This window comes from Heterodontus francisci, chromosome 23 (genome assembly GCF_036365525.1).
Source record: "Heterodontus francisci isolate sHetFra1 chromosome 23, sHetFra1.hap1, whole genome shotgun sequence".
NCBI classification, from domain to species: Eukaryota; Metazoa; Chordata; class Chondrichthyes; order Heterodontiformes; family Heterodontidae; genus Heterodontus; species Heterodontus francisci.
This window is the reverse complement of record NC_090393.1, coordinates 11605374-11623183: the sequence shown is the minus strand read 5'-3', so window position 1 is coordinate 11623183 and position 17810 is coordinate 11605374. Positions and strand designations below refer to the sequence as shown.

Genomic DNA, 17810 nt, shown 5'->3' with positions numbered 1-17810 from the left:
TGGCTCTGACCTTCACCTTTTTAAACAACCTTTCAAGTCCAATTAATAATGCGTGCGTCCAACCCAGACTCAGACCGACCCGAGCCCGAAAGCGGGACGCGGAAGGGCGACCCGACCTTACCCGAACCCGACGTGTCGTCAGGTCCCGTTGGGTAGCAGGCCTTTACTTGGAACTATTTTTGTAAATCTTTTCCACACCTTCTCTAATACCTTCATATCCTTCCTGAAGTGTGGTACCCAGAATGGGACACATACTCCAATTGAGTCCAAAGCGATATTACAGCAGTGATGACACTTCAAAAGTACTTCATTAACTGTAAAACGCTTTGAGGCTGTCATCGTGAAAGACACATTAGAAATGCAAGTCTTTCTTTTAAACTGCATAATAGGTAGGAAGAGGGGTGAGATCACGTGATAGTCCTGGCTGCCAGTCTCAAAGATGGCTGCGCCCTAGACGTATTTTGTTCAGAAGGGAAGCGCTGCGTGGTGACGTATTGGATGGAAGGGCGTCGAGTGGTTGTCAGGTGATTTGGGAGCCTGAGTAACTGAAAGAGACAGCGAGAGGTGAAGGGTGTTTAATCCGGTTCGGCTCGGGTCAGGTCAGGTACGGCGGCTTTTGACGGTGCGAGGCCTTGTGTTAATATGTCGGCCTATCCCAACCGCCACAATCCGTTCGCCGAGGAGGATGAGGAGGAGCAAGAGGGCCCGGGCTTCGGCGGCCGGAGGAGTCACCCGGCGGACCGGGAGCCTTGGGAAGGTCGGGCGGACGAGCAGCAGTGGTCGCTGAGGCAGCAGGTGCTGCAGAGCGCCGAGCGCACGGTGCAGAGCAGCGGCCGCAGCGTCGCCCTCATGTATGAATCTGAACAAGTGGGCACCGAGGCGGCGAAGGTGAGAACTCGAAGCTGGGGCTAAGGCTGGGCCTGGGCAAGGGCCTAGGCTGAGGTTGGGTTGGGGCCGCATTGCATAACATTAACATTCACAGAACAGAGGTTTCTATTCACCCAATCATGAGGATATTTAATTTATAATTCTTAAAAGTTATACAGTTTATAAAGGGGAGACTTCTTTACCCAGGGATTGATGTTTAAAGATGGCAGGATACGTTAAAAGAAATGAATTAATGAGTTATATGGGATTCTGACATTTATAAATAAAGGCATTGAGTACAAAAGCCAGGAAGATATCTTAAGCCAGTGTTGTCCAATGCACTCGCTATATGAGTTGAATTGATCGTCTTTAGAGCCACACAATATTGAACTGTGTTGAAGTCGCAGCAGTGGGTATGAGTATGGGTATTGCTCACTAGACCACTATTTGTCATTTGTCCCTTACTGAATAAGGAAAAGTCAACCATGTTGCTCTTGGACTGCAGTCACATCATTCAGACTGCGACTGTTTATCAGAAGTTCATTTGTCATGTTTCTGCTGACCTGGAAGTTGAAGGGTCACTTGTTCAATGAAACAAGAAAAATAGACTGAGTGACTTCTTTGAGGAACACCTTCGCTCAGTCTGAAAGCATGACCCTGAGCTTCTGGTTGCTTGCCATTTCAACTCACCACCCTGCTCTTGCGCCCACATTTCTGTCTGTCCTTGGCCTGCTGCAGTGTTCCAGTGAACATCAATACAGGTTCGAGGCGCAGCATGTCATCTTTCGATTAGGCACATTACAGCCTTCTGGACTCAACATTGAGTTCAACAGTTTGAGTGTGATTTTATTTTTTAACCATGTGCCTGCCTTAAACTTGGTTTTTCATGTGCTTTTGGACAGAGCTGTCTTCTGCCATTAATGCTGTGTCTGGGTTATTGCTTTGTCCTTCACCACAACCATTAACGCTCCCTTTACCTATTTCCCGTGACAGCTTTGTTGTTTAAATTCTCCTGGCCTTTTGTTCTCTTCCCCTCCCCCACCCCCTTCACTAGTTCTGATGAAAGGTCACAGACCTGAAATGTTAACTGTTTTTCTCACCACAGATGCTGCTTGTCCTGCTGAGTATTTCCAGCACTGTGTTTATTTGGTTTCCAGCATCTGCAGTATTTTAATTAAGAAAAATAGTTTTCAGTTTATTACCTTCTCTGTTCCTGTCCTCTCTCGCTGCCTTTAAAAGATACATTTAGATGTGTGGGACTGTTCCATGAAGCACTAGGAAAGCAGGGCTGGCCTTCGAAGGATAGCAGTCTGCTTGCTCTAGAAATTATCTTGGGGAATCTAGTGACATAGGGAATGCAAACTGAAGAACTTGATTTTCTTTAGCTGGTAGTTGGCAGTTTTCGCACAATTCAAGTGTGTGAGCAACCGACAGTACTGCATGGCTGCCAATGAGGGTTAAAATGCACAATTTTGGCAAGCTGGGGCAGTGCAGTAACTTCTAAGTGTGTTCAGCCTTCATGTTAATAAAGCTGTTGAAATGAGCAATTGAAAGGAATAGGGTGCTATTGACCTAAAAGGAGAAATTACAGGAGGTTGGCCATGAGCCAAAGGTCTGCTAAGTGTTTGGATGCTGTGTTCAGAAATGGCAGGCGACAAAGTGTAAGCAAGGCAAGATTCAGAGTGCAGAAGTCAATACGGAGACATTTGTCGATTCTCTTCTCTCCTCAAGCCCTGTACTATATCAATTCTGATAAAATAGCGATCATTTACTCTTGAAATTTGTTTTTTGTAATCAACTGGAACACAATGTCAAACAGAACACGTCAGTTAAGATTGTCACCAACCTGAGAGTGTATACAGCAGGTTTGCTTTGCAAAACATTTGGATTGCATAACCCTTTTGAAGCTGTTCTCCTGACTCTGGCAGTGAGTGTATCGAACCCATTTTCAAAAGATTGCACATCTGTTTTATTAATATTGCATATATTTTGTATCATGAGGCGGGTAAAGAGTTTGGCAGTGCTCAAAGGTATCTATTTCAATGCAAGGAGTATAACAGATAAGGCAGATAAGCTGAGGGCACAGATAGACACATGGCAGTATGATATCATAACTATTACAGAAACATGGCTTAAGGAGGGACAGGAATGCCAGCACAATGTTCCTGGTTACAAGGTTTTCAGATGCGATAGGGAGGTGGATAACAAAGGAGGGGAGTGGCAATTTTGGTCAAGGAAACTATTACAGCTGTGAGGAGGGATTATCTGTTGGAAGGTTCATCAAATGAGGCCATATGGATTGAGCGAAGGAACAAAAAAGGGACAATCACACTGCTGGGAGTGTACTATAAACCCCCAAATGGTCAGAGGGAGCTGGAAGAGCAGATATGTAAACAAATCTCTCAAAAGCGCAAGAACAATAGAGCAGTAATAGGGGATTTTAACTACCCCAATATTAACTGAAATAAGTTTAGCGTGAAAGGAATTGAGGGAGCAGAATTCTTGAAGTGCATTCAAGAGAACTTTTATGCACAGTATGTAGCAGGTCCAACAAGTGAGGGTGCAGTTTTAGACTTTATTTTAGGAAATGAAGATGGGCATGTGGAAGGAGTGGCAGTGGGAGAGCATTTTGGTGGTGATCATAGTTCAGTCAGTTTTGGCATAATTATGGAAAAGGACAGAGATAAAACAGGAGTTAGAGTTCTCAACTGGGGACAAGACCAATTTTACTAAACTGAGGAGTGATTTAGCAAAAGTGGACTGGGTGCAGCTACTTGAAGGTAAATCAGTGTCAGAGCAATGGGAGGCATTCAAAGGGGAAATTCAAGACATTCAGAGTAAACGTGTTCCCACAAAGAGAAAGGGTGAGATGGCCAAATCTAGAGCCCCATGGATGTCAAGGAGCATACAGGGTAAGGTAAGGCAGAAAAGGAAAGCTAATGTCTGAGAACTCAATACTGCAGAAAGCCGAGGAGTACAGAAAGTGGAGGGATGAAATCAAAAAGGAAATTAGGAAAGTAAAGAGAGGACATGAAAGAATATTGGCAAGCAAAATCAAGGTGAACCCAAAGATGTTTTATCAATACATTAAGAGTAAGAGGATAACTAAGGAGAGAGTAGGGCCCATAAAAGACCAAAAATGTAATCTATATGTAGGGGCGGAAGATGTTGATATGGTTCTTAATGAATACTTTGCATCTTTCTTCACAAAAGAGGGGGATGGTGCAGATATTGTAGTTAAAGAGGAGCGTGAAGTACTGGATGTGATTAACATAAGGAGAGAGAACGTATTAATGGGATTAGCATCCTTGAAAGTTGATAAATCACCAGGGCCAGATGAAATGTACCCTAGGCTGTTAAAAGAAGCAAGAGAGGAAATAGCAGAAGGTCTGACCGTCATTTTCCAGTCCTCACTGGAAACCGGTGTGGTGCCAAAGGATTGGAGAACTGCTAACTTTGTACCCTTTTTTTAAAAAAGGGAGCTAAGAATAGACTGAATAATTACAGGCCAGTCAGTCTAATCTCCGTAGTGGGCAAATTATTGGAATCTGTTGAACATAAGAAATAGGAGCAGGAGTAGGCCATTTAGCCCCTCAAGCCTGCCCCGCCATTCCATAAGATCATGGCTGATCTGTCCCAGGCCTCAACTCCTCTTTCAGGCCTGCTCTGCCTAACCCTCGACTCTCCGAGATTTCAAAAATCTATCTCTCTCCTCCTTAAATACATTTAGTTAACTAGCCTCCACAACTCTGAGGCAGAGAATTCCAGAGATTCACCACCCTCTGAGAGAAATTCCTTCGCATCTCAGTTTTAAATGTGTGCCCCCTTATTCTGTAACTGTCACCTAGCTCGAGATTCGCTCACTAGTAGAAACACCTTCTCAACATCTACCCTGTCAAGCCCCCTTAAAATCTTATGTTGCTATAAGATCACTTCTCATTCTTCTAAACTCCAATGAATAAAGGCCTAACCTGTTTAGCCGTTCTTGATAAGACATGGATTGAGGATTGGCTAACACACAGAAATCCCAGGATCAGGATCCCAGGAATCAGCCTAGTGAACCTTTTCTAAACTGCCTCCAATGCTAGTATATCCTCCTTTAAATACAGAGACCAAAACTGTATGCAGTACTCCAGGTGTGGCCTCACCAACACCTTGTATAGTTGTAACAAGACTTCCCTATTTTTAAACTCTAACCCTCTAGCAATAACGGCCAAAATTCCATTTGCCTTCCTAATTACTTACTGCACCTGCATGCTAACCTTTTGTGTTTCATGCACAAGAACACTCATCCCTCTGTACTGCAGTGTTTTGTAGTCTTTCTCCATCTAAATAATCTGCCTTTTTATTCTTCCTACCAAAGTGGATTACCTCACACTTTCCCATATTGAACTCCATCTGCCAAGTTTTTGCCCACTCACTTAACCTATCTATATCTCTTTGCAGATTCTTTGTGTCCTCATCACAACATGCCTTCCCATCTATTTTTGTATCGTCAACAAATTTGGATACACTACACTCTGTCCCTTCCTCCAAGTCATTGATATAGATAGTAAATAGTTGAGGCCCCAGGACCGATCCTTGTGGCACCCCACTAGTTATGTCTTTCCAACATGAAAAAGACCCATTGATCCCGAATCTCTGCCTTCTGTGTGTTAGCCAATCCTCAATCCATGTCAACACATTGCCCCCAATACCCTGAGCTCTTATTTTGTGCAATAACCTTTAATGTGGCACCTTATCAAACGCTGGCACCTTATCAAACGCCTTCTGAAAATCCAAATATACTGCATCTAACTTTATCCACTCTGCTTGTTGTATCCTCAAAGAACTCTAACAAATTTGACAAACATGATTTCCCTTTCATAAAACCATGTTGACTCTGTTTGATTGCAATCTATATTTCTAAATGTCCTGCTATTTCTTCCTTAATAATGGACTCTAGCATTTTCCCAATGACTGATAAGCTAACTGGTCTGTAGTTTCCTGCTTTCTGTCTCCCTCCTTTCTTGAATAGGGGTGTCACATTAGAGGTTTTCCAATCTGCTGGTACTCTACCGGAATCCAGAGAGTTTTGGTATATCATGACCAATGCCTCCACTATCTCTGCAGCCACTTCTTTTAAAACCCTTGGATGCAGGCCATCACTTCCTGGCGACTTGTCTGCCTTTAGTCCCATCAGTTCGTCCAGCACCTTTTCCTTCATGATAGAGATTGTTGGGATGTTTATAGTGTCCTCCACTGTGAAGACAGATGCAAAATATTTGTTTAAATTATCTGCCATTTCCCTGTTATTAATTCCCCAGTCTCATCCTCTAAGGGTCCCACATTTACTTTAGCTACTCTCTTCCTTTTAATATACCTGTAGAAGCTCTTAGTGTTTGTTTTATATTTCTTGCCAATTTACTCTCATCAATTTTCTCCCTCTTAGTTTTTTAGTCATCCGTTGCTGGTTTCTAAAAAAATCCCAATCCTCTGGCCTACCACTCGTTTTTGCCACATTGTACACCTTTGTTTTTGATTTGATACTCTCCTTAACTTCCTTTGTTAACCACGGGTGGTTCATCGTTCTCAAGTCCTTCCTTCTGACTGGAATAAATGTTTGCTGAGTGATATGAAATATCTGCTTAAAAGTCTGCCACTGCTCATCTACTGACTTCCCCTGTCGTCTATCTTCCCAGCCCGCTTCAGACAACTTTTTTTTTACCTCTGTAATTGCCCTTGTTTAAGTTGAAGACATTCGTTTGAGACCCAAGATGCACGCTCTCAAACTGAATTTGAAATTCTACCATGTTATGATCGCTTCCCCCTAAAGGATCCTTAACTACGAGATCTCTTATTAATCCTACCTCATTACACATTACCAAATCTAAAATAGCATGTTCCCTGGTAGGTTCTGCAACGTATTGCTTTAAGTAACAATCCCTAAGGCACTCTACAGATTTGTCTTCCAGGCCACCCTTGCCAATTTGATTTGTCCAGTCTATATGCAGATTAAAATCACCCATGATAATTGCAGTGCCCTTCGTACAAGCCTTCATTGTTTCCTGATTAATATCTTGTCCTACAGAGAGGCAACTCTTCGGGGGCCTGTAGACCGCTCCCACCCGTGATTTCTTTCCCTTGCTATTCCTTATTTCCACCCAAACTGATTCTACATCACGATCTATTACACCTATATCATTCCTCACAACTGCACTGATCCCTTCCTCTAATAACAAAGCTACCCCACCTCCTTTTCCTTTCTGCCTATTCTTCTGGAACGTTGAAAATTCTTGAATATTAAGATTCCAGTCCTGGTCATCCTGCAACCATGTCTCAGTGATAGCTATCAAATCATATTCATTTATTTCTATCTGTGCCGTCAGCTCATCTATCTTGTTACAAATGCTACGTGCATTCAGATAAAGAGCCTTGAGCTTTGACTTTTTACCATTTTTACCTACTCTGGTTCTAATTTCTACTGTACTCTTATCCTTGTATTTTCTGTCCCTTCCTGTCACTCTCTGATTAATGTATGCTCCGTCACTACCCTTCACCTCTGCTCTCTCGTTACTTTTTGACTTTTTAAACTTCCTTTCAATTGAACCCTACACCCCACTATTTAGTTTAAAACCTTATCTACAACCCTAGTTATACGATTCGCCAGGGCACTGGTCCCAGCATGGTTCAAAAGAAGCCCATCCCAACAGAACAGCTCTCTTTCCCCAGTACTGGTGCCAGTGTCCCATGAATCGGAACCCATTTCTCCCACGCCAATCTTTGAGCCACACACTTGCCTCTCTAATTTTATTTACTCTGAGCCATGTGCAAACTGGCATAGGTAGTAATCTGGAGATTATTACCTTTGTGGTTCTGCTTTTTAATTTGGCCCCGAGCTGCTCATAGTCCCTCAGCAGAACCTCTTTCCTAGTCCTACCTATGCCATTGGTACCTATGTAGACCACGACAACTGGATCGTTTCCCTCCCACTCCTTGTTCCTCTCCAGCCCAGCAGAAATGTCCTTAAACTTGGCACCAGGTAGGCAACACAGCCTTCGGGACACTCTATCTTTGCTGCAGAGAGCAGTATCTACTCCCCTAACTATACTATCCCCTATTACGACTACGTTTCTCTTTTCTTCCCCCCCACTTGAATGGCGCTCTGAACCACGGTGCTGTGGTTAGTTCGCTCACCCTCCCTACAGTCTGTGCCCTCGTCCACACCGGGAGCAAGAACCTCGTACCTATTGGATAAAAGCACTGGCTGAGGCTCCTCCAAAGCTAAATTCTGGAGCCCCATACTTGCCTGACACGCAGTCACACCCTGCTGTCCCTGACCACTGGTTGAATTCAAGGTAGTTAATCTAAGGGGTGTGACTGTCTCCTGAAAGAGTGTCCAGGTAACTCTCCCCCTCCCTGACATGTCAAAGTGTCTGCAGCTTGGACTCCAGTTCATCAACTCTGAGCCGAAGTTCCTCGAGCAGCCAATGCTTGCTGCAGATGTGGTCACAGTGGATAGCACCGGCATCCACCAGCTCCCACATACTACAGCTGCAGCACATCGCCTGCTCAGCTATCTCTATTCTATTTAATTAATTTGGATCTCTGTATTTAAAAAAAAAAACTATTTAAGTGTACTCTTAACCTGTAATGACGTCTCCTGATTTAAATCACTTGGCCAAAACTACAAAAAACACGAGACACTGAAGAAATACCCACCAATCGCTTACCAGCTTTCCTGTGACGTTGAGACAGGATAAACTGTCATTTAGAAAGGCACAGGTTAATCAAGGATAGTCAGCATGGATTTGTTGAGTGACAATCTTGTTTGACCAACTTGATTGAATATTTTTGAAGAAATAACAAGGAAGATAGATGAGGGTGGTGCAGTTGATGTGGTCTACGTGGATTTTAGCAAGGCTTTTGACAAGGTCCCACATGGCAGACTGATTTTTTTTTTAAATCCCATGGGATCCAGGGAAATGCAGTAAGGTGGATACAAAATTGGCTCAGTGGCAGGAAACAAAGGGTAATTGTTGACGGGTGTTTTAGTGACTGGAGGGCTGTTTCCAGTGGCGTTCCACAGGGCTCAGTACTGGGTCCCCTGCTTTTTGTGGTGTATATTAACGATTTTGACGTAAATGTAGGGGGCATGATCCAGAAGTTTTCAGACGACATGAAAATTGGCTGTATGGTAGATAGCGAGGAGGATAGCTGTAGGCTGCAGGTAGATATTGATGGTCTGGTCAGATGGGCAGAAAAGTGGCAAATGGAACGCAACCTGGAGAAGTTGGGGAGGTCAAACAAGGCAAAGGAATACACGATTAATGGGAAAATACTGGGAAGTGTAGAGGAAATGAGGGACCTTGGCGTGAATGTCCACAGATCCTGGAAGATAGCAGGACAGGTTAAGAAGGCATTTGGAATCCTTTCCTTTATTAGCCGAGGTATAGAATATAAGAGCAGGGAGGTTATGCTGGAACTGTATTACTCAGTGGTCAGGCCACAACTTGAGTACTGTATGCAGTGCTGGTCACCTCATTACAGAAAGGATGTATTTGCATAAGAGGGTACAGAGGAGATTTACGAGGATGTTGCCAGGACTGGAAAAATGCAGCTATGAGGAAAGATTGGATAGGCTGGGATTGTTCTCCTTGGACAGAGAAGGCTGAGGGGAGATCTGATTGAAATGTACAAAATTTTGAGGGGCCTAGATAGAGTGGAGGTGAAGGGTCTATTCACCTTAGCAGAGAGGTCAGTGATGAGGGGGCATAGATTCAAAGTGATTGGTAGAAAGATAAGAGGGGAGATGAGGAAAAGTTTTTTTTCCACCCAGAGGGTGGTGAGGGTCTGGAACTCACTGCCTGCAAGGGTAGTTGAGGCAGAAACCTTAACTCATTCAAAAGGAGTCTGGATATGCACCTCAAGTTTTGTAATCTGCAGGGTTACGGACCAAATGCTGGAAGGTGGGATTAGAATAGGTGGATCGTTTTTTGGCGGGCACAGACACAATGGGCCAAGTGGCCTCTTTCTGTGCCTTAAACTTTCTGTGATTCTATATGGTGACTTGAGCATCACAACCCTAATCTTAACCATATTAAACACTAGTTCAGTCCCTGCTGGAGTATTGTGTTTAATTCTGGACACCACACTTTAGGAAGGATGTTAAAAGCTTTAGAGAGGGTACAGCAAATATTTGAGTGGTTCCAGGCATGAGGGATTATAGTTATGTGGTTAGGTTGGAGAAGCTGAGGTTCTCCTTTGAGTGGAGAAGGCTAAAAGGAGATTTGATAGAGGTGTTTAAGATCATGAAAGTAAATATGGAGTAACTGTTTCCAGTGGGTGAATGGTCAATAACCAGAGGGCACTGGTTTATGGTGATTGACAAAAGAGCCACAAGCAATGTGAGGAAAAAAATGTTTTATGCAATGAACGATTGGAATTTAGAATGCACTGGCTGGTAGGGTGGTGGATACAGATTCGATAGTAGCCTTTAAAAGAGAATTAGGTAAATACTTGAAGTAAAAAAAATTGCAGGGGTACAGGGAAGGAGTGGGAAGTGGGACTAACTGGATTGCTCTGCAAAAGAGTTAGCGCAGACCCTATAATCTCCTTTTGTGTTGTACTATTCTTAGATTCTATGGTGAGAATGTGGAACTTGCTCCCACTTAGAGTGGTTGAGGTGAATAGCGTAGATACATTTCAGAGGAAGCTACATAAGAACAGGAAGAAAGGAATAAAAAAGTTTATGTTGACGGGGTGAGATGAAGTAGGTTTGGAAGGGAGCATAACCACTGTTTGCAATGGCAGGGGAGTCACCAGAGGGCACTGATTTAAGATAATTGGTAAAAGAATCAGAGTAAAGATGAGTTTTTTAACAGTGAGTTATGTTCTGCAATGCAGTGCTTGAGATGGCTTCAGTAGTAGTTTTCAAACGGGATTGTATAAAGATGTAGCTATGGTTCAGTTGTTAGCACTCTTGCCGTCAGAAGATTGTGGTCTCAAATCCCACACCGGGACTTGAGCACAAAAATCAAAAAGGCGGGCACGCTAGTGTAGTATTGAGGGGGTGCTGCACTGTTGGAGGTGTAGTCTTTCGGATGAGATGTTAAACGTAGGCCGTCTGCCCCCTCGGGAGCATAAAAGATTTGAAGAAGAGGAGAGTTATCCCTGGTGTCTTGGCCAATATTTATCCCTCGATCAACATCACCGAAACAGATTATTTGTCCATTGTCAGATTGCTGTTAGTGGGAGCTTGCTGCACACAAATTGGCTGCTGTGTTTCCAACATTACAAGAGTGACTGCACTTGAAAAGTACTTCATTGGTTGTAAAGTGCTTGGGGGTGTCCTGTGGTCGTGAGAGGTTCTATATAAATGCAAATCTTTGTTTCTACTTGAAAAAGAAAAAATGGAAGGGCTTTGAGATAAGAGTGGAGGAGTGGGACTTAATTAGAGAGCTCTTTTTAAAGAGCTGACCGGCACAATGGGTCAATGGCTGCCTTCTGTGCTGTCGGATTCTATGTTAAATGTGTGCTTACAGAATTATCGTAAAATGCAGTGCAGCTTCAAAAAGTCTATTGTATCCTAATGACCATTGTAGGTCAGGAAAACAGTGGAAACCTCGCTTTGATTTTAACTGTTTACCGAACATGCGGTTCTGTAAGGGAGTGATGAGGGTATTTTTAGAGCTGTTTTTTCTTTTTAATATTGATTGAGTCATTTACTTCTGATGAACTTAAATTGCAATTTCCCAAAGACAAAGATTTGCATACTGCTGTTTAGACAATGAGATAACCAGTTCTGGATGCAGGTAATATTTCCTTAATTTTATCTGGGCACAATACAATTAATATGTACAGCCTGACCACTTCTCCATGCCTGTCACAGCTATGAGGAAACAGTTGATATGATTCATCCAACTCTTACGCCTACAGTATGTATAAAATTGTAACTCCATACTTTGAAGTAGACTTGTAAGCAAATCAAAGAATGAATTACATAAACATGGAAGCATGCCATTCAGTCTAACAGATGTGTGTTGGTGTTTACTCTCCACATGAGCAGTAGTCCTAATCCCATCCTGCTCCCATATCGCCTTCCTTCAATTATCCATCCAATCTATTCTTAAATGTTGATATGGTTTCTGCTTCATTCACAAACTCTGACAGTGCTTTTCACAGCCTCTTAATCCACTGTATTTTTTAAAAAAAATCTCTGCTGCAAATCTCTTCTATTTAATCTTGTGTCTGTGTCCCCTTGTTCTAGACCCCTCAATCACTGGATACAGTCTGTTTCTATCTATATTCCTTTTTTTAACTTTTAATCTTTATCAAATTACACTGTATCTTCTCTGTTCCTCTGTCCCAATGAAAACATTTTCTATTTTTCAAGTCTTAATATTTTTGTATTCCTTGTATCAAGTGCCATCCCAGTAAATCTGTGCTGTACCCTTTCTATTGCCTCAACATCCTTCTGGTAACAGTGTTCTTATTAAGGTTTATATAGATTCACCTCTGCATCTCAACTTTTATATTCTGTATCTCTCACCATTAACTCCAGCTATTTTTATGGCCTTTATCTATTTGAGATTCTGCTTTTAAGGTTTTGTGGACCTGAAACCCCAAATCACCACTTTTCCACATAACCCAGTCTTCCCACATTCAAAGTATAATTACTATTTTAAAACGTTTGGCATTAAATTTACTGACTCTGAATTCCAACTCACTTTTTTTCCTGCTCACGGTATTATCCATATTCACACAATTTCATTTGGTCCTCCAGAATTATTTATTATACAGTCAGTTTCACTAGTGTCTGCAAATTTGGGCACTGCTCCCTTTAGCCCTATAACCAAATTGTTGATGTTTACATTTAACAGAGGCAGTTCCAGAACAGACGCCTGTGGGAGATTGTTACCCACTTCCAACCACCCTGGCAAACTACCTTTAACTCTTACTATTTTATTCTTTCTAATCAGTTTTTAATCCAGTTTGCTACCTTTTTTCTCATGCCATACGTCTTTAATTTTCACTGGTCTTCTGTGTGAAACCTTGCCAAAGGCTATCTGAAAGCCCATGTACACCACATTCACTGCATGTCTCCCGTCCACCATATCTTAAAAACTACCCGTTTCTTTTCTTTCCCCTCTTCCCACAGACATCTTTGGAAAAAAAAATCAAAACAAGAAGAGCTTTCAGGATAGCTGAGTAACTTCCTGCACAGCTCTGTGTTGAAACAAGAGACACTCTACTCTGGTTATGTCCATTGTTACTACTTTATTCTCTTGGGGAGGGGGGGGGAAGCGGGGGCTGGGGCTGGTGGGGAGGAAAGCAGAAAAAGGCGAGATTGCTTTTCCCCAATGATAGTCCATTTAATCACACTGGATTCCATCCTACATTCGAGAGGAACTCTAATGCTTTTTGACATTTTTGCACACTTTACAATTCTAGCAAATTGGCAATAGTGTTCATCTTTTTAACGAAAAGTGTTTTTCTAATTTGACACTGGACTGGAGGGTTCCATTTACCAACAAATCTGGTGTGCATTGTTTCCATATGCAAACAGTAGAACAAAACTCATTAGTGTATTTATCCTTCACTTACGTTTCTGGCTTCTAAGCTACAGCTGCTTTAATTATGGGTTCTTTTCACTCTTTGCTACTCTACTGTTGATGTATTTTTTAAATTTCCAGGGTTTTTCAAAATCTCACATTTAATTTGAGATTTATGCTACTCTGGGCAGCATATTCAAATGTCTTATAAATGTCTTAATATTTACTGTAAATTTGGTTTGTTTGCACAGGAACTAATACGACAAGGTGAAGCTCTTCACCGATCAGACAAGATGATGGATAAAATGGAACAGGATTTGAAAGTTAGCCAGAAACACATCAACAGCATCAAGAGTATCTTTGGTGGTATTACAAACTACTTCAAATCTAAGAACCCTGAACCACAAGCCTCTCCATTACCTGAAAAGCCAACAAGGACCAAGTGAGTGTCATCTCGACCTCCCTTTCCTTCCCCACTTCTCTTCCCTCTCCTGCTTACTCAGCAGTGCAGCCCAAGATTCTATCCTTGGATCCCTCTTTTTCACATTTCTCTTCAGTGGCATTGTCAGTAGGCAGAGGTTCACTTGCCCCTGAAAATCAACACCACCCACCTTCATCTCTCCTCAACTCCTTCTCTGCTTTAGTTCACCTCTCCTAACTCTGTCACTTAGTGTTTATTTTTCTCCTCTGTAAAGTGCCATAGGGCATGTTTCTCTATTAAAAGTATTTTTGTTGTATATTGAATATGATTCTGCAATGATTGCGCTGTCCTACTTTTGAGTAGCTAACATAATTTGGAAGTTGGGATTGGATCTTGTCTATATTTGTAGGTGGTTTCCCCCACACAAACTTGAAAACCAATATAATTGTACATGGTGATGGCTATACAAAATCCCAGTCTATCCATATGTGTTAATTGATGGCTAAAAGATAAAATTTGTGTAAATTAAACAAAGTGCCATTTGAAAGCAGCAGGTTTTTAATAATTGCAATTTCTCTGTATAATCTAAATTGGTATTGAATGCTACTTCCCATATACAAGTAAAACTTGCTCAGACATGCAGGCCCTAATCCAGTGTTGACATCAGCGAGAAAGAGCACTGTAATTAAAACCTTACAACTGCAACTCCATATGATCTCTGAAGGCTCGTTTATCTGAATACTGTTACAATACCACACTGTCTAGTCATAGTGTAAAGCTGAAGAGTTAGAGCAACTTTGTGAAGAAGTAATTATTGATTAGGCCCGAGTTCAAGACTTTATGATTTGTATGTGTGAGGATGTTAGTTGATTTTGATACAAGGATAAAGCAACTTCCTTTCATACTCCTACAAGCTTTTCCGTTACTATAGTAAATGGAGGTAATTGTGTCTTAAACATAGATTTTTACCTTTTGCCTTCTGTACATTGAACAGGCTTCTCCAATGCAGGGAACTGCATTCATTCGATAATTGAAAGCTAGCAGTCAAATCACTAAGGGGTCCAATGTGTGCTTGAGTTCGCTAAGTTTAGTGGGTCTTAAGTTTGCACCCATATCTAATAATGAGGCTATAACTAAACCTGTTAACCTGTTTTATTTGGATGATCTGGTATTGGATCTCTCTTCATTCCCAGGTTGCAAGTCGCTTTTCATCCCAACTCATAGATTTAATTGGTCTGGCTGTGAGAGTAATTGGTGGGGGAAATGGGAATCTTGCACAGCATATGCAGAATCTGGTGCTCTTGCGGTTATGGTAGTGTAGAAGGATGTTTACCTGTTGCCAAACCTGGGATTATTTGAACACCAGATGGACAAAAAAATGTTTCATTTCTGATTCTAATGACCTTCACCTTGACCGGATGTAAAATTCGCCAATCTTGTAATGAATTTTTAAAAAATATTATCCTCCCCCACCCCCGCTGGAAAAATCCAGATTGTTTTAAATATAGGAGCCATGAAACATTTGTGTTAGGTTTGAGAACCTTTGAAATATTCAGTATCTTGTTGTCAGTATTTTCTCTCAAAAGCCTCCAATTTTCTGTCACTGGCAAATGCTGCAGATTTTCCAACAAATTTCTCACCTGGGACTCCCCACATGTGTTGGCAAACTACTAAGAGGAGGGTTGGTGAGCTCACCCCATTAGATTGAACAGCGGATTAGTTTATCCATTGTAATTGATGCTGATTGCTTCCGCTACCAGAGAACCATAACTATCGTTGTATATAGCTGCTTTTAAATTACCAATTTTCAATTCATCGATAACCTTGAAAAGTCAATAGTCTGAGGAACTGTAGACATCTTGTTCCCTTTCTCTCCCTCTGGGGGTAATGGGGTCTAACCGTGAGCTACATTCTAAAGAAAGAAAGGCTTGCATTTCTATAGCACCTTTCATGATATCAAGGTGTCCCAAAGTGCTTTACAGCCAATCAAGTTCTTTTTCAAGTGTAGCCATTGTTGCTGTGTAGGAAGCGCTGTCGCCAATTTGTGCACAGCAAACTGCAACAAGCTGTGATGTGTTAACGGCTAGATAATCTGTTTTAGGTTAAGGGGTAAATATTGGCCAGGTTGTAAACCAGGAGCAGTCTCCCCAATCTCTGAATATTTCCTTGGGATCTTTTACGTCCAACCGAGAGAGCAGATGGGGCCTCAGTTTAATGCCTCATCTGAAAGATGGCACCTCTGGCAGTGCGGCACTGATGGGTCAGCCTAGGTTTTGTGCTCAAGTCTCTGGTGTCAGTCTTGAGGCTACAACCGTCTGACTCTGATGCAGGATTGCTGACACTAATACAGAGAAGCAACATTTAATTACTCCTAATTTTTGATCCCCGGTGTGCTTAATTTTAGCACACTCGGTTACTATTCTATTCCTACAAAAGAAAAATGATTAGACTAAAACCGCCTGACCTTTCAAGGCAGCAAAAATCAAGCCCCATTGAGTTAATACAGAATGGACGACCGTATCGTTAGTATATGCTTTTACATGCATCAAGCATTTCAGTTCAATTCAGAAGTTACTTATTTTCTACGTTTTTATCAATTGTTTTGTTTCACTTTTCTGTGATCTGCAGTCTCTGAAATGCTAATCACATACAAGGAACTAAGATGAAGTCAAAAATGAAAGTGCCCGATTTCCTGTTGACATCAGCATGTTCTGTCTTTTGATTTTGGACAGTGCTAATAGAGCAGTAAAGTGCTTGCTGCCATTGTCCAGCTGGGTGGGGGAGTTATAATAAGCTGGTGTCTCACTTGTGTGATATGAACTTTGTTTTGCTGTACTTGGCTAAATTTCTTTCATTTAATCTATCCCACTTTTGTATTAGCTGTGTTGGTGATGATTGATTGCAAAACTGTGTATGATCGTGTGTGTTGAATTCCTTTATTATGACGAGTTTACTTATCAAATTTGGTTTGCGAACGTTCCTACGAGGTGCCTTGGGCCACTTTACTACACTAAAAGGTGCTATATAAATGCTGGTTGTATTTCAATCCGTCTTGGATAAAGAAATAGAGAACTATATGTACCTATCTGTAAAATAGGATTTTAAAAACTGAAATCTCCTGACTTTATCCAATTAACAGCACATCTAAATGAATGCCCATAACTTCCCATCTCCTTCCACCCATTCTCCAGTCTTAAATGAGCTATTGGGATTCCAGTTGTGGAAAATAATGGTTCAGTCCTTCTGATCTGGAACTTGCTGTTACTAAAAATGACCTGCTGTAGTCATTCCAGTTACAGAATAGTCTAGCTTGCCATATGCCTAAGGATCTGCAGCAGAAGCCTACAATCTGATTTTATTAACAAAGATGTCCTAAATGTTGCTTTTCTAAGCCCTATGCTGTAATATTAATCCTGGCATTTATTTCTATTTTGGAGCTCTGTTATGCCCTGCTGCTAGGAAGTGATGGGCGTTGGTAACTCATGCTTAATTTCTTGTCTCAAACCACTGTCGTTACTGGCGATGTAGGATGCAATCTGTCAGAGGAAGTAATAAAATATTACATGTTAGTCCTAGGGCTTGTAAGTCAACTTTGACCATTTCAGTTTCTACATTAATCAGCTGTTCATTATTTAAAGCAAGACCCTTTGTTAATTCTGTGTGGTAGATTGCAAGATGCTTTGGATAAGAGTATGCAGCAGGAAGACCAGTACCAGGCAAACCATCCGAACTTGAGGAAACTAGACACATCGGGTAAGTCTTTTTTGGCGGGCAGAGACACAATGGGTCAAATGGCTGCCTCCACTGCTATAAAATTTCCATCTTGACTATAGAGTATCAACACCCAATCCAATTCTGGGCTCACCTTTCCAACAGAGGTAGTTGGATTGCTCCCTTTGGCTGCTGTCTTTTTTATTCCTCACTCATTGAACTCTCTGCTACTGCAGATAAGGTCACCCAACACTTGGATGAGTAAAGGGATTAATCCT

General features: G+C 41.8%; 1 protein-coding gene across 1 annotated transcript in view; it reads left to right on the top strand.

Moving 5' to 3' along the window:
• The first annotated feature begins 489 nt into the window (after window positions 1–489).
• snap29 (synaptosome associated protein 29) overlaps window positions 490–17810 on the top strand; it is a 30493-nt gene continuing 13172 nt past the window's right edge. Inside the window, exons 1-3 of the mRNA XM_068054680.1 lie at window positions 490–888; window positions 13652–13842; window positions 17489–17574. Coding sequence (XP_067910781.1) covers window positions 643–888; window positions 13652–13842; window positions 17489–17574 — 523 coding nt within the window. The 5' untranslated portion in view covers window positions 490–642. The remainder of the gene's footprint in view (window positions 889–13651; window positions 13843–17488; window positions 17575–17810) is intronic.